This window comes from Hippopotamus amphibius, chromosome 9, assembly GCF_030028045.1.
Source record: "Hippopotamus amphibius kiboko isolate mHipAmp2 chromosome 9, mHipAmp2.hap2, whole genome shotgun sequence".
NCBI lineage: Eukaryota > Metazoa > Chordata > Mammalia > Artiodactyla > Hippopotamidae > Hippopotamus > Hippopotamus amphibius.
The window spans coordinates 116083636-116110929 of record NC_080194.1 but is presented as its reverse complement, the minus strand read 5'-3'; the positions used below and the strand labels follow the sequence as shown (position 1 = coordinate 116110929).

General features: G+C 45.2%; 1 protein-coding gene and 2 non-coding genes across 3 annotated transcripts in view; 2 read left to right on the top strand and 1 right to left on the bottom strand.

Annotated features, from left to right (window-relative positions):
* The first annotated feature begins 1820 nt into the window (after nucleotides 1-1820).
* HS3ST4 (heparan sulfate-glucosamine 3-sulfotransferase 4) overlaps nucleotides 1821-27294 on the top strand; it is a 416709-nt gene continuing 391235 nt past the window's right edge. Inside the window, exon 1 of the mRNA XM_057748830.1 lies at nucleotides 1821-2557. Coding sequence (XP_057604813.1) covers nucleotides 1821-2557 — 737 coding nt within the window. The remainder of the gene's footprint in view (nucleotides 2558-27294) is intronic.
* On the bottom strand, nucleotides 24754-24827 carry TRNAG-GCC (transfer RNA glycine (anticodon GCC)). Its single transcript has one exon. It is a non-coding gene; the product is annotated as a tRNA-Gly (tRNA).
* Nucleotides 25491-25563, top strand: TRNAG-CCC (transfer RNA glycine (anticodon CCC)). Its single transcript has one exon. It is a non-coding gene; the product is annotated as a tRNA-Gly (tRNA).

The window sequence follows — 27294 nt, the reverse complement described above, 5'->3', positions numbered from 1 at the left end:
TTTACAGGACACCCGACTCTGCATTTCAGAGGTCTCCAGTGTACCATAAAAATATATTATAAAGGAATAATCTTTATCTGAACTAAAGCTGCAGTGAAGGAAACTCGTGTCCAGCTGAGAGCAGCAGTGAGCTTTTGTTCACTCAGGGAAAAGTCCGTGTTCTTCATGTTATTTGATTAACATTTGCTTCCCCTCTTTGGCACTAGGTATCTAGTTAATATTTAGACATTATATACATTTTCTTTCAGCTGTTGTTCCTATTATGTGATCAAACAAAACCGGAGAGGCCAACCACATGAGCCTCGGGGTGGAAACAGACAGACCCTCCAGGCACCCAGCTGCGGCTGGCAGGGTAAATGGCATTCAGCAAGCCAGCCCCTGGGAGACGTTGGCCCCGGGTGTGTGCAGGGCCAGGCCCTGTCCCCAGGAAGCAGAGTTCCCTAGAGTGGCTCAGTTGATTACTCTGCCTCTCCCTCCTGTTGCAGACTCCCATTTCCCCACCTCCAAGAAGCGAGAGTCTAGTTTCGAATCTTCCAAAGCCTTCTGATGCTTACCATTAGCTCCCCTGGAGAGGGAGGTGAGGGATGGAAATCTCGCTGAAAAGAACACTTAAAAACAAAAATTCAATGAAGCGATGCACAGACACCCTGCAACCCAACTTGTCTCTGCTTCTTAGGTGTTTAGAGCGATAATGGTCTCAGTCTATTTCAGTCCAGGGAAATCTAACTCCTTTAGTGGCAACGCCCCCAAGGGGCGCCAGGTGTACCTGTGGTTGAGGGTGTAGAGAAGGGGACAGCCTCATCTTTCGGAGCAGAAAGCGCAGTCACCCGGTGGCAGGACAAAGACAAAAGCTCTGGGGTTAAGGAAACGTGGGGTTTTGTGTCAAAGCTCCAACGCGTCAGGAGCTTCAAGATAAGATGGGGAGGCTGGAAAGATGGAAGTTGGAATGAGACAGCTGTTATGGAGAAGAAACCACTCCTGGACCAAAGGCGGGAGGATATCCAGGGTGAGAGAAGGGCGCGACAGGGATAGGTCGAGTTTGCCTGGAGTCCCTGGGGAAAGGGGGCAGCGAGAGCTCGCTACACTCAGGCCCCCAGCTCCCCAGTGAGCGGCAGCGGCGGCGGGCGTCCGGCTCTACGTCCCTGAAAGTACCGGGAGAGGGATGGAGAACCCGGCGTCCCAGGCTCCCAGGGGAGGGGAAGCACGCGGGCTGGGGCGGGGAACACCTCCAGCGAGTGCGTGCCGGGCTGGGCGGTGGGGGGCACCGTCTGGGCTACCCCGGGCGCCCCAGCCCTAGCGCACGCCTCCGCTCCCGCGCCCCCCTCGGCGGGCGCGCGCGAGGCGCACTCCCCCTCCGCTCGGCGGCGCGGGGCGCGCGCGCGGCCCCCTCCGTCTCCCCTCCGCTCCTCTCCTCTCTCCCGGCAGAAAGTTAGCAGCGGGGAAGGAACTCGGGGCTGCAACAGCGCGCGGCGGCGGCGGCTGAAGCTGGAGCGGGAGCCGCGGCGGAGCCGGGGAAGAAGCGGGGGCGCTGCAGACGGAGCAGGTGCAGCCGGCGGGGCCGCGCGCCCCCCTCGGTCCCCTTGCCAGAGGCTGAGGGGGGTGGTGGGGGGCCCCCCCGCACGCCGCGAGGGGAGGGGGGGCCATGCGGCCGGGCTCCCCCCCGGCGCAGCGGGACAGCGGCCAGGGCCGGGGGCGCAGCGGCGTCGCTTCATGCAGCCGGGGCGGCTGGGCAGCGGCGGCGGCGGCGGCGGGGGCGGCGGCTGAAACCATGTCCGGGCAGTGCCGGGGGCCGCCGCCGCCGCCGCGAGCCGGGAGCCGCGATGGCCCGGTGGCCCGCACCTCCTCCGCCTCCGCCTCCGCCTCCACCTCTCGCCGCGCCGCCGCCGCCCGGCGTCTCGGCTAAGGGCCCGCCGGCGCGCAAGCTGCTTTTCATGTGCACCTTGTCCCTGTCCGTCACCTACCTGTGCTACAGCCTCCTGGGCGGCTCGGGCTCCCTGCAGTTCCCCCTGGCGCTGCAGGAGCCGCCGGGCGCCGCCGCCGAGCCCCCGCCGAGCCCGCCGCCACCCTCTCTGCCGCCTCCCCCCGTGCGCCTCGGCGCCCCCGCGCAGCCGCCCGCGCCGCCGCCGGACAACGCGAGCCGCGGGGAGCCGCCCGAGCCCCCCGAGCAGCCCGCCGCCCCCGGGGCCGACGGCTGGGGGCTGGCGAGCGGCGGCGGCGGCGCGGGCGCCCGGGACGCCTGGCTCCGGACTCCGCTGGCGCCTGGCGAGATGGTCACGGCGCGGGGCGCGCTGCTGGAGAGGGAAGCGCAGGAGTCCAGCACCACCGACGAGGAGCTCGCAGGCCGGAGGGCGGCCAACGGGAGCAGCGAGAGGGGCGGCGCCGTCAGCACCCCCGACTACGGGGAGAAGAAGCTGCCCCAGGCGCTCATCATCGGGGTCAAGAAAGGAGGGACCCGTGCGCTGCTGGAGGCGATCCGAGTGCACCCGGACGTGCGGGCGGTGGGCGTAGAGCCTCACTTCTTCGACAGGAACTATGAAAAGGGGCTGGAGTGGTACAGGTAGGACCCCGGGCTCGGCGGATGGGATAGGCGCGTGGGGGAGACCCGCGCGGGAAGCTGCCGCTCCCCCTGCCCTTGGGGATCCGGGCAGCGTCCCGAGAGCCTTTGGCCCCGCGCGGGCTTGGCGCACCCTGGCGGGGCTGCTCTGGGGGAGCGGCGGAGGGGGCTTGAGGTTAGCCGGGGATCACTTTATTCCAGGACGAGGAGAAAGGGGTCCCCCTGCTCTTCCTGTCTCAGCTTCCTCGTTCAGGGAGCTGCTTTCCGAATCTGCCTAGTTCCAAGCCTAGGAATCCCCAGTCCGTGCCCGCGGGGTGTTTCCTGACCCTGGCTCTTGCGGGGCGGTGCGCTTCTGTGTTGGGGACGCTGAGGACTGGAGCAGGACAGCTAGATTGACTACAGGGCTTTGGGATCTCCTGGAATCTCGCAAAATCGCCCTCAAACGCATTTGCTTGGCTGGAATCCAACTTCGGTGTTTTCAGTTTAGAGCAAGATGAACAGGGAACAGTTAAAAAGATGATGCTGGCGAGTTTGGGCTTTCTAGTATAGAGTCAGGATGTCCCCCATCTCCAGAACTTTCTATCCCTCTTGGGCTGCATGAACACTGGGTTGATTTTGCATCGGGAGCACTTGTGTCTACATGACAATTGATGCCCTAAGAGTTTTTATGGCCTGCACCCTTGCCCTTTCTAACCTGTGCCTCCTTCTAACCGTTTGGAGCTTGTGTCTAGCGAGATGTTTGTTCATCTCCCTCTTTCTCCACCGTCTGCCAGCGGTGAGGGAAAGGGAGAAGAGAGTAAGTTAAGTGCAGGTAAAATAAATTAATAAGCCAGCGTTCTTGCTCCCCACCCTCTTTCCTCTTTTTCTTTTTTTTTAATCTCTCTGGAAAACGGATCTGGATGGCTGGCCCCATCTTGGTTGCATCTCAGTAATTAATTGCAATTGTCAACCAGAAACACAGGCTTTGTCAGTTAAAGTGATGTTATCATCTTAACAGAGCCAATAGGTAAAATAAGGATTGTTTCCTGACAAGTCGCCTTCTTGGTGAAGAGATGTGCTTTCTAAGTTTAAATTACAGCCTGGGAAAGTTTTAGAAATAACTTTAAGTTTGGAAATATATAATAAGTCTGTGTATTGTGATTGATTTCTTTGCCTTTTAAAAATATGCCTTACGCTTTCAAAGCTTGAGAGAAGTACATTTAGGCATAAACATTCCAGCACATTAAACTGAAACAGCAAATGTGTCTGTTCATGTCTTGTCTGTTTCAACAGAGAGAACTAATTGCAATATTTTAGGAGGCTTCAAACAGCCCCTTTCTATCAAAACATAAAACAGCAAATGCCTAATTTAACTGGAAAATCAGTATTTATAACATCACAAGCCCTGGCTTCCAGTTTGCAATTATAATTAAAAAGGTGTTAGGATGATTAATGCAACAACAGTAAAATTTAAAAAAAGGGATATGATGTCTGGGAAGGTTTCAGTTGTTTAATTGTTGGTTGTAGGAATGTACTGGTTTCTGGTGTGAGGCAGCTGTGGCCCTAAGAGGGTAACTGTGGCTTTCCAATTCTAATTTAAAAGCCCTGTATCTTGTGAGAAGTGTCAAATGCCCTTTGAGGGAGAGGGAGGCATAAAGATCAAATCTTTCCAACATGTGTTTGGGTTGCTTTACGGCAGCTGGAAATGGAGAGGGGGCATTTTATTCAGATGGCTTGAAGTTGATGAAAAGTATGTGGTGGACTGCATGTCAGGAAGTCCCATTGTAGGGTCTGGAATGTTCTCTGAATGAAAAGATAGAAGATGCCAGGTTTTCTTACATTCTTTTACACTGCAGTTGGGAAAAGGAGGTATGTAAACTGCCTTGTTGTCAGGACGTGGCAGTTGAAGATCTTATTCCAGCACTGTGATACCCTCAACCGTTAGTCGTGGTGTTTGGGGCTCAGTGCCCCATAGGAGAGATGTAGATGGAACTGGGTCCCCTTGATCCTCACTTAAGAGGCGCATGTGATATCTCTGTATCCTCCGTCTCCTGCTCCAGCATCACACCCACGGTAGATCCTTATTATGCCTAGTGGTGGTGATTGGAGTTGCTGGAGGAGAATCTATCTAACGTAGAGGAATCATTGTCCACCCAAACCTGGCTGTTGAGAAGACTCCCGGAAACCCTTTGGATCCTAGGATAGCTCTCCAGCCTTAACAGGGACAGCAGTCGTCTGAGGGCCTTTGGGGGATTTCCCTTGACTCCGTCTTCTCAGGCTCCTCTCTCCGTCTCCCATGTCGGAAGAGGGGACAACACCCTCACTATATCGTAGAAAGGAAGCAGTGGTATTAATTCAAACCAGTAACGGAAACTCTTCCTCCTGATTTCCTGGCCCCAATGTTTTAAATGGTGGCATCTGTACTTTAATGGTTACAATTCCTCCCCATATGCTGTGTATCTTATCTGGAATCTTACCCTACTACTTGCCTGATTAGAGATTCACAGGTCCATTAAAGGTTTTGATCCCCTCTTCCCTTTCTTTTTCTTTTCAGTGTGCTTCCCAGTAGCCTAGTAGCCTGTAAGTGATCATGGTTGATGTGATTTCAGTGAGAGGAAGAGAAAGAGGAAATTGGGGCTGCTCTTGGCAGAACCAGCAAAGGTTTCCTCATATTCAGCTGAGCAGCTCAGTATCACTCTGGTTATGTCTAAATCCGGGTTTTGCTTTCGCCCATGCTGTTGATCTAATGTGATTTAAAAACACATTTGAGATTAGAACATATGCATCAGATTTGCAGGACAGGATAGACTGATGGATTAGGATGTGTTAAATCTACGGAACAGCAAGCCTCACTTGGTGGATTGACACGGGCCAGTGATTAATAAGTGGGGGTAGGTTAAACCCTCCACCCCAAAAAATAAAAGTACAAAACCACAATACGCCTGTCAATATGAGCTGATACGTGCTGTCTGGGCAGAGACGTTAAACTCCTCTAAGGGGTGGGACCTTAGAGGAGGCCAAGTGGTCGCCTCGGCAGAACTCATCAAAGTAACGGAGATGACTTGAGTCGTGGTCTCCCTCGTGGATTACAGGCTGTACAGTGACTGCGACCACTTTGCTTTGGCAGCCATTCGGCTGTAGGGTGATGGGAAGTGACCCTCCATGGTTTCAAGTTGTCTTCACTGCCAGGAGTTGCTACACATGTCCTGTTGGCTGGAGGGAAATAGCTGGGGTTCAGTAGTCACGCTCATGCTACCCAGAGGAGAGTAGTCTGCAGCATCATTTGGACCTGGCATCCAGAGAGAGAGGGAAGGAAGGCAGCATAAGGCACTGGGGTGTATTGAACGCCTGTTATGGTGGTGGTTCACACTTTACAGACATATAATCACATCTGGGTGGCAGGATGAGGCTGTGAGCAGAACGACAGCATTTCTGCTTAACAGTTGACTCCCAGAGGGTAAACAACTTGCTCGCGGTTGCTCAGCTGGTCAGTGGTTGAACTGCTATTTGAAGCCACATCTGTCCAAAGTGCTGGTATACGGAGTGCTAGCAAGGTCTTTTGCTTCCTTCTTTCTTTCATTCAGCAAACATTTAATGATACTTAATGTGTGTGCGGTGCTGTTTTAGGTGCTGGTGGTGAAAGGGGTGAACAAGACAGGCGAAGCACCTGTTCTGGAACTGATATTTTATTGGGGGTGGGAGTGGGGGAGGGGGAGACAGCAAACAAACAAGTCTTTCTGCTTAACTCTTTTAATGTGGCTACTAGGAAATTTAAAATTACGCTTGTGACTCCTGTTATATTTGTTTCCACTGGGCAGCGCTCCTGTAGAGCAGTGCTTTTTAAACTGTAAATGCATACGAAACACCGGGGGGTGATGTTAACATTCTGATTCTGATTCTGTAGGTTGGGAGAGGGGCCTGAGAGTCTGCATTTCTAATTTCCAAGGTGATGCTGATGTTGTTGATTCCTGGACCTCCCTTTGAGTAGCAGGGGCATGGAAAGTAATTGGTGTGTGTGTGTGTGTGTGTGTGTGTGTGTGTGTGTGTACGTGTGTGCATGTGTTATTTTAAATCAAATGATGAGAGAAAACCTCTCTGTGAGGTGGTATAAGTGTAAGATCCTCCCATGTGAAGACCTGGGGAGAGAGGTTTCTGGGGAGAGAGGTTTCTAAGCAGAGGGAACAGCAAGTGCAAAGGCCCTGAGGTAGAAACAAGCCTCAGGGCTTTTCAGAGTGTTCTTTCATTATTCCAAAAGCACATGTTTGTAGCTGGGCAAAACTGGGTTCAAAACCTGGCTTTGCAACACTAGTCGGATGATCTTTGTTGGATAACTGACTTAACATCACTCGACTTCAGTTTATCTGAGAGTAATTCCTTCCTTGCAGGGTTGTTAGGAGAAATACATGAAATAATAAAAGCAAATATATTTTCTAAACAAAAAATGAGTATCCTAGAGCAGAAATCCAAATGAACCCAACTACTGAGTTTTGGTTACACATGCTTTACCTTCTATCACAGCTGTCATAATATTGATTGGAGGCTCTTCTTGGGGATGTTTTTGGGAAAAGTCTGATAATGATTGGCTTTGCAATGTACATCTGCTTAACCTTTTAAACCAAGGGTCACCAACTCAGATGCCTTCAGGGCTCAGGTGGATAATATACACAAGTGAAATAGACTAGGTGGGGAGGAATTGGGGCACAGACCACTCTATCCAAAGGAGCAGCAACTGCTGTGTTCCAGCTGTCCTTTTCCATGTGCAAATGCGGCATCAGGGTACCAGGTCTTCCACTTGGTAAGAGAAACTGGAAATCCAGGTTTTGGTGTGAGGTGGCCTGGTTTTCAATGTTGGCAATGGATTGAGATTTCTTAAAAGCATGGTGTGGGCCAGCACTGCGGGATAAGCAAAACACATCTGTGGGCTGGATACAGCCAGCTGGCTACTGGTTATTGACCTTTGGTTTAAACTCATTTCAGAAGGTAACTGGCATACCTGTACCCTCTGCATTTGCCAGAACTGTGGCTTACATGTGCTATTTTAGTTTATATGTTTTCCCCCTTAACCCATTTTGCAACAGCATGGGGGAAATACCTTTCAGATATATGGCAACAACAACAAAGGAAACTGAATATCAACAGGAACATTGAAGCAGAAAAAGACAATTCACAAGTAAATTTCCCTTTTGTTCCCAGGGAACATTTTTCTTGAAGGAGGGAAAATTCTCAGTTGTTCACTTCTTAATCAGGAGTGTCTGTATTTGATCATTTAGATCAGTTGCACTTGTAAAATAGATTCTGGTCACATGGATGGAATAAGACCTGCAAGTTCGTTTCCTAAGGTTCTAGGTTTTTCTTCGCCACATACTAGTTCCACTGGATGTCAGGTTCCTTAATATCTTCCTCCCTCCCTCCCTCTCTTCCTTCCTTCTCTGTTACTTAGATGATATGGCTGTGTTATCTTCATAGGGTCCATTCAACCCCTGGAATACTTTGGTTCTAGAACAAACTCCTGTATTAGACTCTTCAGAAGGAGGAAGCTAGTCGAGTAGAAGTGGCATACTTTGGAGCACGTATTTATATCTTTGAGCCTGAATCCCATGCATCCTCATTGTGTGACCTTGGACGAATTACTGAAATCACCAAACCTCAATTTCTTTATCTGCAGAATGGGCTCAGTAGTATTTACTTTTTAGGGATGGTGTGAGGATGAAGTGAAATTACATTCAAAGTGTCCTACACAGTTTGTAGTTTGTCCTACACAGTTTCCCTCTCCCCTTCTTTCCTCTCTCTTTCTCCTATTTTTTCCTTTTCCCCCTTGCTTTTCTTCTTCATTTTGCTTCCATTCCTTCCTTTTATCCTGCCTGTCAGTATAGAAGGCCCTAAAGAGAATGCTGTAATGCATTTTTCATTTGAATATAGTCTTTTATTTCAAGATTATATCTGAATGAGGGATTTCCAAGCCTGAAGCGGCTCTTAAGTAGCTCTCCAGAGAATAATCAAAACCAGATTCCAGGATTTGGTCTATTGTAACTTGAGCTGAAGAAGAGTCTGATTTTAGGAGGTAAGTGCAACCAGAATTCTCCATAAAGGAGATGGGGTAGGGAAGTAGCTAGGCTTTCTGGTCTGGCCCGCTGACGTTTTCTCAGGCCTATGGTAGGAGTTGATGCTTCTTGAGCCGATAATGTAGAGGTATTTAGGATGCCAAGGGCATGCTTGCTATCAGATTTGCTGCAGAGCTGAAAGCTTTTAAGAATGCAGGACGGTTCAGGAAGACCCCATGAAATTCCCCGTCTTGAGATTTGGAGGCTTTCATTAGGGAGTTCTCCAGCCATCATGACATGATTTATTTATTTTTATTTTTATTTTTGTAAATCATGCCAAGCATTTTTACTTTTAAATTGAGTCAGGAGAGAGACTTCAGGTGAATGAGGGATTGCTAGAGTTGCATAGTAGAAAGTTTTAAAGGTTTTAGTTTTGCATAATGGATGATATCTCTGGAACTGATTGAACCACCGCCCTGTTAAAGTAATCTCTTGATCCCATTGGTTTCTGCGGTATAACAAGCTCCTCTATAACTGTCTTGGGAATTTCAATCTGAAATTATAATTCACTAAGGGAGCCTTTCAGCCTATCTTGCCATTAATTAAAAGCAGGCAGTTGATTTTTTTTTTAACACTCACTAGTTAGGATTGGCTTCCTTTAAAAACCTTTTTTTTTCAACCTTCATTTAAGAATGTATAAAGCATATATGCAGGAAAACGAAGCAGCACATGAATTAGGCCATATGTTTTGGTTGTAAGTGATAGAAATTGAACTTCAACTATTATAAACCAAGAAAGGTAATTATTGGCTTATTACTTAGGAAGTCTAAAGGGTAATGGCTTCAGGAGAAGCTGAACCCAGGGGCTCAAATAATGGCACTAGGTCTCTGTTTCTTTCCATTCTTTGCCGTGTTTGTGTCTACCTTGCTTCATTCTTACTTAGGTTGTCTCACTACGTTTTAGGCAAGATGGTCAGCGGGAACCTTAGACAAGCATATTTTATATTTATCAATTCTTTTGGAAAATTTTTTCTTAAGAGCTTCTCTAAGAAATTCCTGGAGATGCTAGTGACCTAGGTTGGGTCCTGTGCCCATTCCTCAAGCAATCATTGTGCATGCCTGGGGGATGTAGCCACGCCTTTGGCTTGGGGTCATGTTGGGAGTAGGGAAGCAGGGTTATTCCCATGACAACCATAGGGAATAGTTTCTCCACAAAGAGTGAGGTATTCAAGGGTTTAATTGATAGAAGAAGTAGGGACCAGTTAAGTCACATGTTCATTAAACATATAAAGATCCACTTTGGGAAAGGCATATAATCTCCATCTCTGACTATTTTAAGCCAGGGAGAGTACAAAGGGTTAGTTTGGGAAGGTTCCGCACACACATTGTTTTATTTATTTATTTATTTACTAAACATGTTTTGATTATCAACTATATGTGAAACACGAATCAGTCACGGCTGGTGATCTGAAAGAACTCAGAGTGGAGAAATGGACAGGAAAATGATTACATTACAAGATAAAGTCCTGGCAAAGTGTGATTTATTCCAGGAATGGAAGGATGGTTTGATCTTAGGAAATCTAATAATGTGACTTACTCTTCATATGGGTAAATGAGACCAATACTGTGATTTATTTTATGGATGCTAAAAAGTCTGACAAAACTAAATATTTCTGATTTTTAGAACACCCGCTAGTAAAATAGGATCATCCTCAAGGCCCACATCATATTTAATGGTGGAACACTAGAAACATTCGCATTAAATCCAGAACAAGACCAGAATGCCCACTGTCGTCACTACGATTTGCCATTGCTGAGAAATGAATAGATAATGCAGTTAGATGTGGAAGAGCATAAGAATGGGGAAGGTAGAGTTATTGCCATTTGTGAGTAATTGCATCTCTTTTTTGGAAAATCTAAGATAAACAATCCCCCCCGCCCCCATCCCCGCCATGAATCTGTTAGAAACAATAATAGGATTCATTAAGGTGACTAGTAAGGAAATTACTATGCAAAATCTGTAGTTTTTCTATATGTCTATGCCAAGCATTTTGAAAATATAATGAGAAAAAATATCCTATTTATAGAAGCAACCAAAGAGACAAAATAACTAGGAATAAACTTAGCAAAAATGGCAAGGGGCTTGCAAGAACAAATTTTTAATACTTTGCTGAGGAGTGTCAGAGAAGAAACCAGTAAATGGAAAGAGACCTCTTTCTCTAGGCTCGCACTTCTTTCTTTTCCTTCCCTTCCCCCGTCCCACTTTCCTTCCCCCTGTCCCTCCCCTTTTTAATTGGATATCTTTTCTGCCACTTGAGGTCAGGTGTGTTTGAGGGTGTTCTGACGATATTGTTTCTGTGAACAGGGCAAAAATGCTGTACTTCAGATATAGGATTCCCTTACTTTCTACATTTTATTTGACTGAGGAGAGGATGGTAAGACAGCCATTACTATTCAGATTTATAAACAGTGTTAGAATTCCTCGTAGAGGGTGGGTTCCATCCCAAATTCAGGGGTGGTAGGATCGTGCCAAGGTGTGGATTAACAGTTGAATTGGTGTAAATTAGTACATTTGGGTGCCTCCTGTTGTTACAGAGCAAAAAAAAACAGAAACAAAAAAACCCCCAAAAACCCAAAAAACAAAACAAAACAAAAAGAAATCTTGGATAAGTGATGGTTATTTTTAATGGAACAGGGAGATGAAATTTTACTATCTGGACCTGAAAGAATCACAGTAGCAAAGTGGTAAGAATCTCGGTGGTGGCCACATGCTGTATGTGCCAGGTTCTGCCCCAGGCGGTGGATTCATTGAGTCTTCCCACGAACCTGGTGAGACAGGTACTGTGAATGTCCACGTTGTACATGGTCAGAGAACTGAGGCACAGAGAGGTCAGGCAGCTTGCTCAAGATGTGGAGCTGGGTGGAGCTGGGATTCAAACCCAGGTGTACATATAGCATTTCTTCTCTTTTAATTTTTTTTAAGATTTTTTTTTTTTTGATGTGGACCATTTTTTAAAGTCTTTATTGACTTTGTTACAATATTGATTCTGTTTCATGTTTTTGGTTTCTTGGCTGAGAGGCATGTGGGATCTTAGTTCCCTGACCAGGGATTGAACCTGCATCCCCTGCATTGGAAGGCAAAGTCTTAACCACTGGACCACCAGGGAAGTCCCCGGCATTTCCTTTCATTTATCCCCAAGCTCTTTTCCACTGGAAGGGTTGTCTTCCAGCATCCTGGGAGTGAATAGTAGATGCCAGCTAGAAGGTTTTCTGTGCTAGAAGGTTTTGGTTTCCCTTGTGCGCGTGGCCTGCCTACAGAACAGGCTAATTGTGGGGTTTTGCCCCCAAAAAGGACTGTGGAAGTGTCTCACTTTCTGTCCTGGGACCCAGCTCATTCCCACTTCAGGGCATTTTAACTCTCTGTTTCCCCTTCCAGGATTTCTCTGCCCCCAGGTCCCTAGACTTGCAGGTTATCTAGTTATCTGTCCTTCAGATCTGGGCTCACATTTCAGCTCCTCCCAAAGACCTATCCTAACTACCTAATTCAAAAACTCTCTTCCACTTCTAGCGTTACACTGTTTTATTTTCTTCAGAGCATGTATTACTCTCCCAAATCATCCTAATGACTTACCTCCCCAGAAGATCAAGTACATGGGAGCAGGGTCTTGTCCCACCTGATCTAGCCAGTGCTCTGAACCAGAAGCAGCACTTGGTACGTGGTAAGCACTCCATAATGGTGGCTTATTCATCACTGATTCTGAATCAATGACTTATTGAATGAAAGGGATACCTTCTCTGTACTGTTTTCTTGTAAAACCCCAGGCTGCTGCAAAGAAATCACACACTCACATTCCTTGGGAACTCTGGCTAAGAATTGTTCTCAGCTCTTCTGCGTACTATTTTTGCAAGACTATTTTGGGTACAAGAAAGAGAAACTCACTCAAACAAGCTGTGTGGGCTAGACGGTCTCCCTAAAAGGTCCCGGCGGCACACCACATTATCCCATTTATTCTTCACGGCGGTGAAGCAGATACTGTCTTATCCCAGTGCTACAAGTAAAGAGCAGGAGACTTCAGAAGGGCAGGTGACAGTCCAGGGGTCACACAGCAGGCTGTCCCAAGCCAGGTGTCTTTCCATTGTAACGGGTGGCTTTTGGTTCCTTGCCTTTGTTGCTGTAGTTGCCAAAGTTTTGGAAGAGCCTGGATTATTCCTGATAGACTGTTATGCTCTAAGAGTAGTTTGGATGATGTTTCTCTAAATGCAGTATCAAAATGACATCATTGCCATTTAGTAAACAATTACATTGAGGCCGTGTTGGATCTGTTGCTCACTACAGGTGTAGATACACCTTTCTGCCTCCAGGGTAAGGCCTCTGCAGGGGCTTGGAGGTTTGTGTGTCCCTGGAGCTGAGGAAATTTGAGTCACACTGCCTGAGTGCCTTTATCATAGGGCAGTTTGCCTCTTTGGAGCTCTGTGATATTTAGAAAAGAAAGCTGAACCTAAAATCAGAAATTAAAGATTTGAGTCTGAGTTCTGTGTCTACCTTGTGCTGTGTGCATAGAGAGCCTTTGAGCCTTTATTTTCTCATCTCTAAAATGGGAATAACAGTTTGAAATAACCCCCCAGTGATTTTGCAAGGGAAGAATGGTGGGGATGTGCCGGCATCTGCTTTGTCTACATTCTGTAGTTGTTGTTAATCCACGCACGTTTCCGTGAACTCCCCCAGATAATTGGTTTTCTGGAATGTTGCACTCCAGGGAGTACCTGAAATACAGGACAAGCACTCTTATCATAAAGTTAGATTAAGAAGTTTAATTTACAGAAACTATTATATACCATGGGTATCAAACACTGTGAGGGCAGACTACATAAAGATCCTGAGAATTCCTGGAGAACCTCTGTCTGCATAATTCTTTTACCTGACTCATGATCACTGATGCATTATTCTTTCATATTGAGAAAACATAAAAAAGCTCTAGGGCACATTTGCTTTTCTAGGATTGCCCTGCAGTTGACGAGCTTTGGGAGTGACCAGAAGATTCTCTCATTTTGCTCTCAAATGACCTGTCATCTCTTTTTCCTGTGCACCCTCTCTGCATTTGCAAGGTGGGCATGTTAGATCCCTACCTTCTGGCTGTCTGACTAGCCTACTTTCTAAACTGTGGAAGGTAAAATAACGCGCCCTCCCAAAAACCGCATCCTAATCTCCAAAACCTGTGAATATGCTTCTTTAAATGGCAAAGAAGAATGGAGGTTGCAGATGGACTTGTGATTACTAAACAGCTAACCTTGAGATGGGAGATTACCCTGGATTATCTGGACAAGCCCCATGTCATAGCAAGAGTCCTTTTAAGAGGGAGCAGAAGAGGGAGAATCAGAGAGACGGCAGCACGCAAAGGACTCTACCTGCTGTTGCTGGCTTTGGAGATAGAAGAAGGGACCAAGAGCCAAGGAATTCAGGCAACTTCCAGAAGCTACCGAAAAGGCAAGAAAATGGATTTTTCCTTGAAACTTCCAGAAGGAATGCAGCCTTCTTGACACTTCGATTGTAAGCCCATGGAGATCCATTTCAGACTTCTGACTTCCAGCATGTTAAGCCGGTTAGGTTGGGGTCCTTTGTTACAGCAGCAAAACACTCTTCCCAGGTATCTCTGGAAGTGGCCATCTTGTTTCTTTTCTTCCCTTTGCTTTTTCTCTTTTTCTGAAAAATATCATCTCTGCCGCTCTTTAGGTCTCTTGCCAGACAGTGGCATAGATGTCACTGTCCACTACTTGCAGATGGTCACTGTACTAGTTAGGGGAAAAACTGAACTGTTGCAACAAAAAGATTAACCTACAGTGGCTTAAATAAAATAGGTGATTTTCTCCCCTGTAATGAAAGTTGATATTCGAAGTCTGTAGCAATCGGTGCTGCATGGAGACCAACCACTCAGAAGAAACACAAGCTGAAAACAGTGAGTTCAGGTGTGCAGGTATATATGTTTGAGTAGCAGCCCTGCACAGGTACTCCAGCCAGACTGGACTGCTGGGGAAGCTGTGCTCAGGGAGACCATTCAGAGACCCAAGTTCTATTCTTTCCATCTTGTTGCTCTGCCATCCCCTCTGGAGCTTGTTAGAAAAGCAGAATCTCAGATCCCGTCCCAAACTTTCTGAAGCAGAGTTCACATTTTAAGAAGATACTTGGGGAATTATTTTGCATAAAGTTTGAGAAAGGTGGCCTTACACTAAAGCTGTTCAACTTCAGCATTGTGGACATTTGGGGTCAGAAAGTCTTCATGGCAAGGGGCTGTTCTGTGCATAGTAGGATGTTTAGCAACGTCTCTGGCCTCTGCCCTCCCAAGATGCCAATAGTTAACTCTCCACCCCTCATTTGAGCAGCCAAAAATGCCTCCAAACATTGCCACATGTCCCTGGAAGGCAAAATTGCTTGTGGTTGAGTGAGAACCCCTGCCTTGGAGGATTTTTCTCCTGCGTGATGAGAGCTGAGACTCTACGCCATTTAGCTTCCAGCCAATGGTCAGGCAGAGGGCAAAGTCTAGGAAGCAGTTTCCTCTTGAGCAAGTGACAGAAATGATACTCATAACTTCCACTCTCCTCCTGTCGGTGAGAATTCCAATGCATGGCCACATCTAACTGCAGAGGGTCCTGGGGACTATATGAGTGTCTCTGTGCCCAAGAAGAAGGGGAGAGTGAGTCTGGGGTTAGCTATCTGCTAAAGTAACTAACACAAGGATATGGTTGTACTAGACCTCTTTTTATTCTCTTCCATCAAGAAGGGAATCCTGTTGGAAGGATGAAATAAATTGAGTAGGCATAATGTTTTTTGCAACTAGAACACAGAACTATTTTAGGAGGTCACAGGAAATTTTAGAAGAGCACATAACATTTACCAGATTCTCCAATAGTATATTTCGATCTTGAGAGTTTGGTGTCTTCTAAATGTTAGTCATAAGTATTACTCTTGCATTTTTTTTTTGCCATATAAATGTAGTTGCCTGTATTGACATTTTTACATGAAAAATAATTTTCTTCAGTATTTGTAAAGACTATATTATTACTATAAATGTGTTTGATTAGGTGGAGATATACATATATACACACACGTTTGTATACATAGATAACTGTCTACCTATCTGTCTATCAGTCTGCCTTCGGTACTACACGCATCTCTTGCTCAGACTGTTGCAGTAGACTTCTATTCTTATTTCTGCTAACACTCTTGACCTCTGTAGTCAGTGACTAGAGTTAAGTGATCCTTTTAGAACATATAGTAGACCACATTACTCTCTTATTTCACATTTTCCAATGGCTTTTTGTCAACCTAGAAAAAAATTCTAAGTCCTGATCACGATCTACAAGGCCCTACAGAATCTGACACCTGCCCACTTCTTCAACCACATTCATGTGCCTTCTTGTCTTTGTTTCTCTGCCTGAACCACACTATCCCCCTTGTTGTACCCCAAGAAGCCAAACATGGCCCTGCCTCAGGGCCTTTGCACTTGTTGCCTCTTCCACTTGTAATGCTTTTTCCTTAGATAACTGCATGGTTTGCATCTTCCATTCATTAGAACCTCTGCTTAATTGCCCCTCCTCAATATGACCTTTTCTTGTACTGCCTGGACTCACTAAGTGCTAAGAGCTCCAGTCATTGGAAAATGCTGGTAAAAACAGTGTTACCACTAGTAGTTGCTTAATTCCATACTTGTTCTGCTCTTACTTTCTGGTTTCTTAATTTCCTAGGTCTTAATTCCCCCATCCTGGAGGGAAGATCTAGTTCTGATCGAAATGACTATGCCATTGCTGGGGTCCATTTAAAAGATATTTATGTAACTCTCAGCTATTCCTGCTATTTAAGTACATCACCACTAGGTGGTGGTCATGTGACATAGGCTGATTTCAAAGTAAGGCTTTTCCTGAGATAAAAGGTGTGAATAACTTCAGGCTCCTTCCAATTTGGGTTAATCCTGCATATTTTGCCCCTGTAAAATAAGAGACTTTATGAAATGTTTACTTTCAGTAAACAATAAACAGACATCAAAACAGATGTTTAGAGCATGTTTAAGACAAACAAACTCATACAGTTGGCTATCTTTTTTCTCTACCCACTTCTTAGCCAATTTTTAAAATTTGTGTTCAGATATAGAGAGTATATTGCCAGGTGGCATTTTTCTTTCCTGCTTAGCTATGAATGTCTGAATATGGACAAACAAAATGAATATATCATAGTTCCACAAGTATATGTTAAGACATTTAATATTAGAAATTATTTTTATAACATATATGCCAGATATTAAGTAGGTTTACTGCCCATTTAGACTTTGAAAATCGCATGGCGATTTCAGCCAACAAAAACTCCATGACCTTACCCAGAACCACTGCTTTTCTTTTCTTTTTTTAAAATAAATAAACTTTCTTTCTTTCTTTCTTTCTTTCTTCCTTTCCTTCCTTCCTTCCTTCCTTCCTCCCTCCCTCCCTCCCTCCCTCCCTCCCTCCCTCCCTCTCTCTCTCTCTCTCTCTCTTTCTTTCTTTCTTTCTTTCTTGGTGGCTTTGGGTCTTCATTGCTGCACACGGGCTTTCTCTAGTTGTGGGGAGCAGGGGTACTCCTTGTGGTGCTCGGGCTTCTCATTGGTGTGGCTTCTCTTGTTACAGAGCATGGGCTCTAGGCACGGGCTTCAGTAGTTGCGGCACATGGGCTCAATAGTTGTGGCGCATGGCTTAGTTGCTCCGCGGCATGTGGGATAGTCCTGGAGCAGCCATTGAACCCCTGTCCCTTGCATTGGCAGGAGGATTCTTAACCATTGCGCCAGGTAGGAAGTCCCTGATTTTCTTATTTAGAATAAAATATGAGTTTGCTCGGTACTCACTGGTTCTCATTCATGTATGTTGAGAGTCCCTTCTTTTAGTTTACCTTTAACTCTTGACCTTGGTGCTCCTAGATTTCTTGGGATTATGCCTCTTTCCAGTCTCTTTCCCTTTCCTCCACGAGGAGGAAAAAATTGCCGCCAATCTAACGAGCACATTTAAAGAAGTCTTTCCCAGTGGTTTGAAGTGGAGCTGTGGAACTGTTCGCTAGGATTCTTCTGGCTATAACATGCAGAAATTCCAGGTAAAATCTGAACAGAGCATGAACCAAAATGGGATTTAATGGCTTATATATTTGAGAAGTCGTGGGTGGGAACGGCTTTAGTAGTGGGTGCCAGCCTAGTCTTCTCACCCCCAGTGCAGTAGGAAAAATGCTCCATCTTTGTCCAAGAAGTGTCTGCTGAAGTCTCATTGCCTCTTATGGGGTCACGCACACATCCTGCAGGCAGCCCTTGTTGCCAGAGGGGGTGTGAGGCTTGAGGTACTTGCCTCTCTGGAGCAGAGGCGGGATGCTTCCCCTGGGGGCACAGAGGATGAGACGTGGGCATTTTCCCAAAGCAGAAAACCAGGATACGGTTATCAAAGAAGGGAAATGGATGCTTCTGCCAAAACCACAGATGTCTATTTCAAGACTCTTCTGTTCAGACATAATCTTTCTTCGAAGCACAATGGAATAAAATACTGATATATATGGAGAGTTTCACTGACTTGAGTGGGGATGGAGGGTCTAGGTGCTCTTCTGTATCTCCCCACCAAGGTGGGCACAGCATGGCTCAAAATCTCCCTCTGCTTGACAATTCTGTCTCTTTTCTTTCTTTCTTTCCTTCCTTCCTTCCTTTCTTTCTTTCTTTCTTTCTTTCTTTCTTTCTTTCTTTCTTTCTTTCTTTCTTTCTTTCTTTCTTTCTTTCTTTCTTCCTTCCTTCCTTCCTTCCTTCCTTCCTTCCTTCCTTCCTTCCTTCCTTCTTTCCTTCCTTCCTTCCTTTCTTTCTTTCTCTCTCTCTCTCTCTTTTTCTTTCTTTCTTTCCTTTCTTCCTTTTTTTAATAATTTTTATTGGAGTATAGTTGATTTACAATGTTGTGTTAGTTTCAGGTGTACAGCACAGTGAATCAGTTATACATATACATATATCCACTCTTTTTTAGATTCTTTTTCCATGCAGGTCATTACAGAGTATTGAGTAGAGTTCCCCGTGCTATATAGTAGGTCCTTATTAGTTATCTATTTTTTCTTCTTTAACACAGAAGGGAAGGGAGGAGGGGAAGAAGGGAGAGAGGGAGGGAAGACAGGATAGGACATTTGTCCAGTCTTGGTTCCTAAGGTGTGTGACATCCTGAAAAAAAATGTCTAAAGCACCTTCCCATCAGAAATCACTAATTATTTATTTAGCATATTTTCTATTTCCATCACTTCCCTAGCAACCCCTAGCAGCTGCCTGGGAAAATTTAAAGAGATTATATATCTTACAAGAAAATTCTTCAAATAGCAAGTGAAATCGTTTCATCACTTGAAGCCTTCCTGCCCAGATTCACTTCAAGTCGAGAGGGAGAAATGATTTGGCATGTCATCAGCCTTAATGTAACAACTAGATAGTCTAGAATTTCTAGAACAACCCTGATTCTGTGTCATTACCCTCTTTGCAGTTAAGGTAAGGCTGCTAATAGGGAATTAAGTGTGATTTAATTTTTTATGCTTTTGTAAGACTTTTTATAAAAATAAATCTACATTTTGGGGAAAAATTTTGGGGGGTCAAATCTAGTGCATTGGTGTTTTGTTTAAAAATAGGTACCTTGTGTATTGTCTGGGGGATTCTCATTAGCAGGCGGTGACGTTTCCCCCTTTGCATAGGGTCCCTCCCCATCATTTCCCCCTGAAAGAAAGCCACAGGACTGTTCCCTTGAAGGGTTTGCCTGCTGGAGGTGAAAGAGATGGAAACTAGGAAGAGTCACAAAAATATTTGCTGGCTATCCAGCCTCTGTAAGGCCCATATATTTGAACTCTTGTTTTCACACTGTTCTCTTCCAGGTTTCTTGTGATTTATTTTGAGAGTCTGAAGTCCTCTTCCAGATTCTCTCTTAGTTCAGAAAAAGGCAAAATTTCAAAATGAAGAGATTAGGTGGGAAGTGAACTTTTGTGACTTCTCCTTTCTAGCAATTGTGCTTCTACATATTATGTATCCTTAATAACAACCGCTAACTTCATTGGAGTGCTTATAGGATTAAAAGAAAACCCCAGTGCATACGTGTCTTTCCTGTATCTTATTTAATCCTCACAGCAGTCCCTGTTGAGCTAGGGTACCTGATTTTAGGTGAACACTAAGCCACAGAGAGGTGAAGAGTGATTCCCAAAGATACACAGGTCATTAGTGTTGCAACCTGGCTTCCAACATAGGCCTTTAGGGCATGTTCTTGTAGCCACAAGGCTGTGATGCTTGGGGAGTGTTCCAGCCACAGTCCAGCTGTGTCTGTTCCTGTCAACAGACAGAGTTGTGATTCTCTGGCTTCCGCAGCCGAATTCCACGTGTCCACATCTTAGAGAACAGCTCCCGTTGTCACATTTCAAGGCTGTTTGGGAAATAAACCCACATCTCCTAACACTGTGAAAGACTGTTGATAGTGTCTACCTACTGGAGTTTGGTTTAAAGGTCTCGGTACTTTGGATAACTTCAGAGAGAGGTATTGATTTTCCAAGCCCTGCTGTGAGCTGGCAGCTTCAGAGACCCAGTGACTCAGCTACCCCTTTTCGGGCAGCTGAGGTATGAGATTTGCCCCTGGGCTGTATATTTTTTTAAAAAGAAAGAGAAGGGAAAAAAAATCCTTCAGGCTTGGCTATTTCAAAGCCATGTGAGGGAGGGAAAGCATCTCTTCCCTGGCATCTTACTTAGAAATGCTTCCCATAAGCTGCCTTGGTTGTGGGGTATCTCTGCAAGGAGGGGCTGGTCGCAGAGGCTGCTTTGCTCAGGGACATCATGATCACATTCTTGCTCCTGATGAAGACTGTCCCCCCCCAAGGTTGACAGCTGCCTTTGGGAAAGTGTTTTCATGAGCAGTACTTTGGCTGAAATTTTAATTATCACGTCATCCCATGTTACAAAGCTCTGTGACATGAATACTCCTGGTCTTTATAAAGTGCAAAGTGGCGGGTGTGGAGTAGAAGAGCTTCAGAATCCTGGCTTCTCCTAAGGCCAGCTTTTTTTCTTGTCTCCCTGCCTACACTATGAACCACACCTACTGAATTTCCCTGTCCTGATGAGGGACACCTGCTATTCCCGGGGCTTTGCTCTCCTTCAGAGTTGGGAGGAACATTATAGTGCCATCGAATGCATGTTTTTCCCACCAAAAACGTTTATATGAACTCTCTCCCCAAACAACAGACCTCATGACCACCAGTTCTTATACCCATTTTTTACACATGCAAAAACTAAGGCAGGGAACTTAAATAACTTGCCCAAGGTCACCCTGATCCTAACATGAATTGGTCTGAATCCCAGAGTCTCACTATCAAATTCTGTATTCTGGTCATAGTTTTGTGTCCTCCTCCCAAATTCATGTGTTGAAATCCTAACTCCTAAGACCTCAGAATATGACCGTATTTAAAGATAAGGTCTTTCAAGAGGTAATTAAGTCAAAATGGGGTCGTCAGAGTGAGCCCTAATCCACTGTAACTAGTGTCCTCATAAGAAAAGGAAATCTGAGACACAGTAGGATTTTACTTAAATTATTATTTCGGTAAAGTCAATTAGAAAATATGGAAAGCATAAAAAATCCTATCACCCAGAGATAACTGATACTAATAATTTAGTGCATGTTCTTTCATACATTTTTCAATACTTACGAAGTATACATAAATCATTTTATTTCAAAAATGTGTATTTTTAAACATAATTTCCTCTTTTCACCTAAATGTGTATCATGAATGTTTTCCTGTGTCTGAATCCACTTCTATAATATAATTCCAACATTTTTATGAGTAAAGAAGTGATATAGACAATGGGCCACCCCAAAGTTAGGGCCTGACCAGACCCAAATTACAGAAGTATATTTCGGATAAAGAACGAAGCAAAAGAGGTACCACAGTACAGCCATAGCAACAGCAACAACAACAAAGGTGATAAGGTGGTATGGATGTGTTTTAATCCTGTTGGAATGGCAGAGTCCTTTTAAATCAAGATTTTAAAAAAATGACAACCCAGAATCCATAAAGGGAAAGATTGATGGATTTGCACACAGAAAATGTAAAATTCATGTATGGAAAAAGAATCACTAACAGAGTATATTAGTTTGCCAGGGCTGCCATAGCAAAATACCACACGCTAAGGGTGCTTAACCAACAGAAGTGTATTTTCTCACAGTTCTGGAGCCCAGAAGTCCAAGATCAGGGTGTCGGCAAGGCTGGCTTCTTCTCTGACTTGTAGATGGCCATCTTCTCTTCCCTGTGTCTTCACGTGGTCTTCCCTCCGTGTGTCTGTGTCCAGGTTTCCTTTTCTTAAAAGGACACTAGTCATAGTGGACCAGGGTCACCCTAATGAGCCCATGTTGCCTTAATTACCTCTTGAAAGACCCTATCTCCAAATATGGTCATATTCTGAGGTCCTAGGGGTTAGAATTTCAACACATGAATGTGGGGAGGGGGGACACCATTCGGTCCTTAACACAGAGCAAAAGCTGAGGGAAGAGCCTGGAGGACGACACACATGCAAATATGAGTCTCAGGACCAAAATTTTCTCTCCTCGTGAACTGCTTGGATGCCTGGCCACCTCTGCTGTCCCTGTTCTTCCTAAGCTACTAGGACTCGGTGCCATCCCCACCCCCAGCCCATAGGTAGTCACATCCTTTCTTTAGATGTTACTATTTTCAGTCGAGTTACATCAGGTCCTGAGGCTCAGAATCTCCTTCCAGGGGACTTTGCATATCTCTGCTCTCATCCCTTAAAAGATGCAATTAAAGTTTAATTCTTAGAGGCCAATATGGGAAAAAAACACTTTATGATCAAAAGTAACACAGCTGGTTTTAGAAGAAAAAACCATGAACACATAAATGAAAATAAAGCCAAAGACTTTTCCAGCATTCACATCCTGCTTCCCGCACTGCCAGCCTCATTCCCAGCAAGTAGCCACTGCTTATAGTTGGCCTGTGTTTCCCTTTGAATGATTTATACAGTGGAGTAAGAAGTGTTCAGTGATACAGTCCGATGATGCGGATGAGGTGTCATTGATACTACTAAGGCTGTCACAGAACTGTAGTGAATTAACAGTTGTCCCATGCCAGCTCACCGTCTCCTAGGCTAGGTGCTGTGTTACAGGGTCCTATGAGGTGATTCTGTTATTATCCCATTTTTCAGATGCGCAAACTCCGGCTTAGAGATGTTGAGTAACTTACTCATAGCCTCAGAGCCAGGAAACAATTAAGTGAGACCTTTTGGCTTCAGAGCCCGCCTTTGCCATGGCTACTCACCAGGAGGTCGTGAAGAGTTTTCCATGACACTGTACAGAGGTTGAGTTCTCTGTTTCGTAATCTTGACATTGTGTTTCCCTGTAGGGTTGTATCGTAATATATATTTAACCTCTCCACTCTCTGTGAGCATCTCCATCGTTTCCACCCTTTGCTTCTAGAAACAAGGCTACAGAGGGTACACCCTTGTGCTCTTGAATGCGTATGTCTGTAGAGAAAATGGAAAGAGTACGCACTTGCAAAATTTTGATACACTTTGATATATTTTGATAAGCTGTCAGATGGTAATCTTATTTCTAAGTTCTTTGGAAAGACCTCCATGTTGTCCCCAAGTAATGTCACAGACAGTGAAACTCAGCCCCTTTGGTGCCCCAGGTATCTTGATAAAAGCTTTTCATAGTAAGGACAATGATTCCATGTATCATTTCCATGAGATGAAAGAAAATAGGCAGTTTGACTATGGTTATCCTTCTTGAATGATCTTATTTAAAGTTTAGTTTCTGTTATCAAAATAATAATCAATGCTCCTTTCCTTTCTGCACAAAATGGGGAAAACGTAAACACATCCCTTTCTCTCTTTGAACTGCGGCAGAATCTTTTTTTTTTCTATCAGACTTGGGAATTCACAGTGAGGCCAAAGATTCCTTTTTTAAACTTTTCCCAAGTGAATTTAAGTGAAGTGACAGGATTGCTTTAGTTGTAAAGCAAGATTAAATTTCTGAGGTGGTGGTTAGTGACAAGTGGGGAAGCCCTCAGTGTGTCAGGTAAGCAAAGCCATAGTCGTCCTGTTGGTGACCTGCCCTGGGGTGGGGGGTGGATTTTGCAGACAAAAGACTGCCCTGGGGCACCCTGGAAAGTCCAGCCTGGCACCTGTAAGCATTTTGCATCATTCAGAGAGCAAATCTCAAGGCAGGCCTATGTGAGTGACAGTGGGATGAACCTCTGAAGGCTTCTCGCTGGGCAAGACCAGAGCTGAACATTTTCACTGGAGCCCAGGGTCCAGGGAATTAGAAAGTTCACATAGGTGATAGTGGTGGTGGTTTTCTTTAAAATCCAGGAAATGCATTTATGTGCCCATTACTGTGACCAGATGTGTTTCTGGGGAGGGTGCTTCTACAATCTCATTTGCCCATATCATCTTTTATGAAGGCACTCCTTGACATAAAATGCCTGATTTCTGTGTAAGAATTTTCCTTTCACTGTCTTGCTGTAAAAGAGGCTGCTGTTCATCTCTCCATTTTTGTTGAGCACACGACAATCTGAAATAAAGACTATGTTTCCTGGCCTTCTTTCTGCTTGATGTGGCTGCCAAGGTTAAGTTGGGGCCAGGGGAATTTGGGAGCAGATGCTAGGTACGACTTCTGAGAAAGGTCCTTACAAGGATGCTCTTTGCTGTTGATGAGAACGTGAACATGAGAGTTGAAGTTCAACAGCAATTTGGTGCTGTGTGGAGAGAGCATCATCTCGAGAATGAAGAAGCAGCAGGACAGAAGGAGCCTGATGGAAACCTCTGGATAAGAGAGGGGTGCCTTTTTGTATTGCCTCAGCCATACTATTTTGGGTTTTAGTTGTTGTTGGATAAAATTAATTGTAACGGGTACATCTGCCTTCTGTGTTGTGGACATTGTTTTCAGTGCTTTAGGTAGGTCATCTTATGAGTCCTTATTATGGTCCATATTTTGCAGATGAGGATGTTGAAACCTAAAGAAGGGAAATTCTAAGTGATGTGTCCAAGGTGACACACGTTGTATTTCTATAGGCCCAAGATATTTATTCATTTATTTGGCTGCACCGGGTTTTAATTTCAGCATGCGGGATCTTTAGTTGCAGCATTCAAACTCTTAGTTGCGGCATGCATGTGGGATCTAGTTCCCTGACCAGGGATTGAACCCGGGCCCCCCTGCATTGGCAGTGCAGCGTCTTAGCCACTGGACCACCAGGGAAGTCCCGATGGGCCCAAGATTTTAACCTGTTTGACTCCACAACCTGTAGTTTTAACCTCTGTCCTTTCCAGAAATGATTCAGACGTTTATTTCTCATTCCATATTGGTTGCCTCGCAACGTGTCGGGCACGGTGCTTGGGGCTGGGGACACAAAGGTAAGTGAAAGCAGTTGATTCTTGGGCTTGTGGCACTTGTCTTTCAATGGGGAAGAACGGTATAATCAGTCAAGGTAAATAAAGTTAAAACAGTGAGCCGATTGAGTAGTGTGAAGGAACGGGACCCAGGACTGTAAGAGAATATAACAGAGGGGGTGCAGTTGGAACATCTAGCAAGAGCTGTAACCTATTAGAGGTTCGGAGAGTGTGGGGAAACTCTCCTAAATAAGTGACATTTGATATGAGATCTGAAGGATGAGTAGGAGGTGAAAGTGTGTGTGTGTGTGTGTGTGTATCTGTGTGTGTGTGTTCGGGAGGGTAGCAATCCAAGCAGAGGGAACAGCACATGCAAAGGCCTCATGACAAGGAGGCGCTGGCATGTTGGAAGAACTAAAGACACAGGGTTCTGGAGCTCAGTAAGAGAGAGAGGCGTAGCTGGAATGAAGCTGGAGAGGAGATAGCTACGCAGGGAATTACAGGACACGTTAAAGATACGGGGATTGGGACTTCCCTGGTGGTCCAGTGGCTAAGACTCTGCACTCCCAATGCAGGGGGCCCGGGTTCGATCCCTGGTCAGGGAACTAAGATTCCACATGCTGTGCGGCGTGGCCAAAAAAAGAAAAAGATATGGGGCTTTATCCTTGGAGAGATGGAGGGCTGTCTAATGGTTTTAGCAGACAGGGGACAGGGTCAGGTTCACACTTTGAAATGATCAGCCTGGTTGCTGTGTAGGGAATGGACTGGGGAGACGAGAGTAAGTACCTGTAGAAGGTTGATAAAATAGTCTAGGAAAAGTTTCTGGTAGCTTAGACTAGGGAGATGGCAGTGAGGATGGAAAGAATTGGATGATGTTGAGTGACATCTGGGGGGCAACATTGAAAGGATATGGTGCTGGCTTGCCTTTGGGGGATGAGAGAGAGGGGAGGCAGCAGGAACTCCTGGGTTTCTGGCTTGTGTCAGTGGATGGGAGAAGGGTGGCTTTACTTACCAAGACAGTGACCACAAAGAAGAGCTGGCTGGGGGTAATTGGAGGACATCTGCTCTGTTAACCTGTCCAGCAAACACTGAGCCCTCTCCCATCGAAGAACTGTTAATCCAGTCATCTGATTTTGGGTTAGGTTTCCCTCCAGGAAAACTCACCACCCCTGGCTATAGCAGGTATTGGCTTGGTGAGCAAGGTTTGCACAGTGAGATTCTTTTTTGTGGGATGTTGGAGGTGAAAGCAAAGGGGCCTTGCCTTTGGGGTCTTGGAGCAGGGAGGATGAAGTCCTACAGGTGCTTCGACCTGTGGAGATGTTTCCTGCTTATGTAGAAAGCTGGTTTGCCCTGAGAGAGAAAGGAGTTAGGTGGAGATTAATAGAGATGAGAGATGGCAAGGGAGATCTTATTTTGTTGCTTAAATTCCTGAATCCACGCTTGCCTGAGACCAGCTCTGTCTAAGAGCTTTCTTGTTACTTGAGCCGATACATTTCCTTTAGTGCCTTAAGGTTGAGGTGGGCTTCTGATACCTTCATCTGGATGTGGAGGAGTCAGGGGAGATAATAAGTTCAGTTTCACAAATATTGAGAATTCAGATGGTTTTGAGACATCTATGTATAGATATCAAATAGGTAGTTAGAGGCATGTAGTTGAGCTCAGAGGAAAGTTCAAAGGAGATACAACTTTGGGAGTTATCAACATAAAGGTGATAATTGAAGCCATTGGGGTGCATGTATCTTTTTGAATTAGTGTTTGTTTTTTCCTGGATATGTACACCCAGCAGTGGAATGGCTGGATCATATGGTAGTTCTGTTTTTAGTGTTTTGAGGAACCTCCATACTGTTTTCCATGGCGGCTGCACCAGTTTACATTCCCACTAACAGTGAACAAGAGTTCTGTTTTCTCCACCTCCTTGCCAGCATTTGTTATTTGTAGACTTTTTGATGACAGCCATTCTGACAGGTGTGAAGTGACATCTCGTTGTTTTGATTTGCGTTTCTCTAATAATTAGTGACATGGAGCATCTTTTCATGTGCTTGTTAGCCATTTGTATGTCCTCTTTGGAAAAATGTCTGTTCGGGTCTTCTGCCCATTTTTTTGATTGGGTTGTTTGCCTTTTTGATATTGAACTATAGGAGCTGCTTGTATATTTTGGATATTAACCCCTTGTCAGTCTTATCAGTTGCAAATATTTTCTTCCATTCTGTAAATCAATATTGTTTCAATAAAAAAGAAAGCAAATGCAGTGTTATGGCCGTAAGGGTTTTAAAAAGGAAGGAGTGATCAACCATGTTGAATGTCACTAAGAGACTTTCTAAATTGAAGTCTGAAAA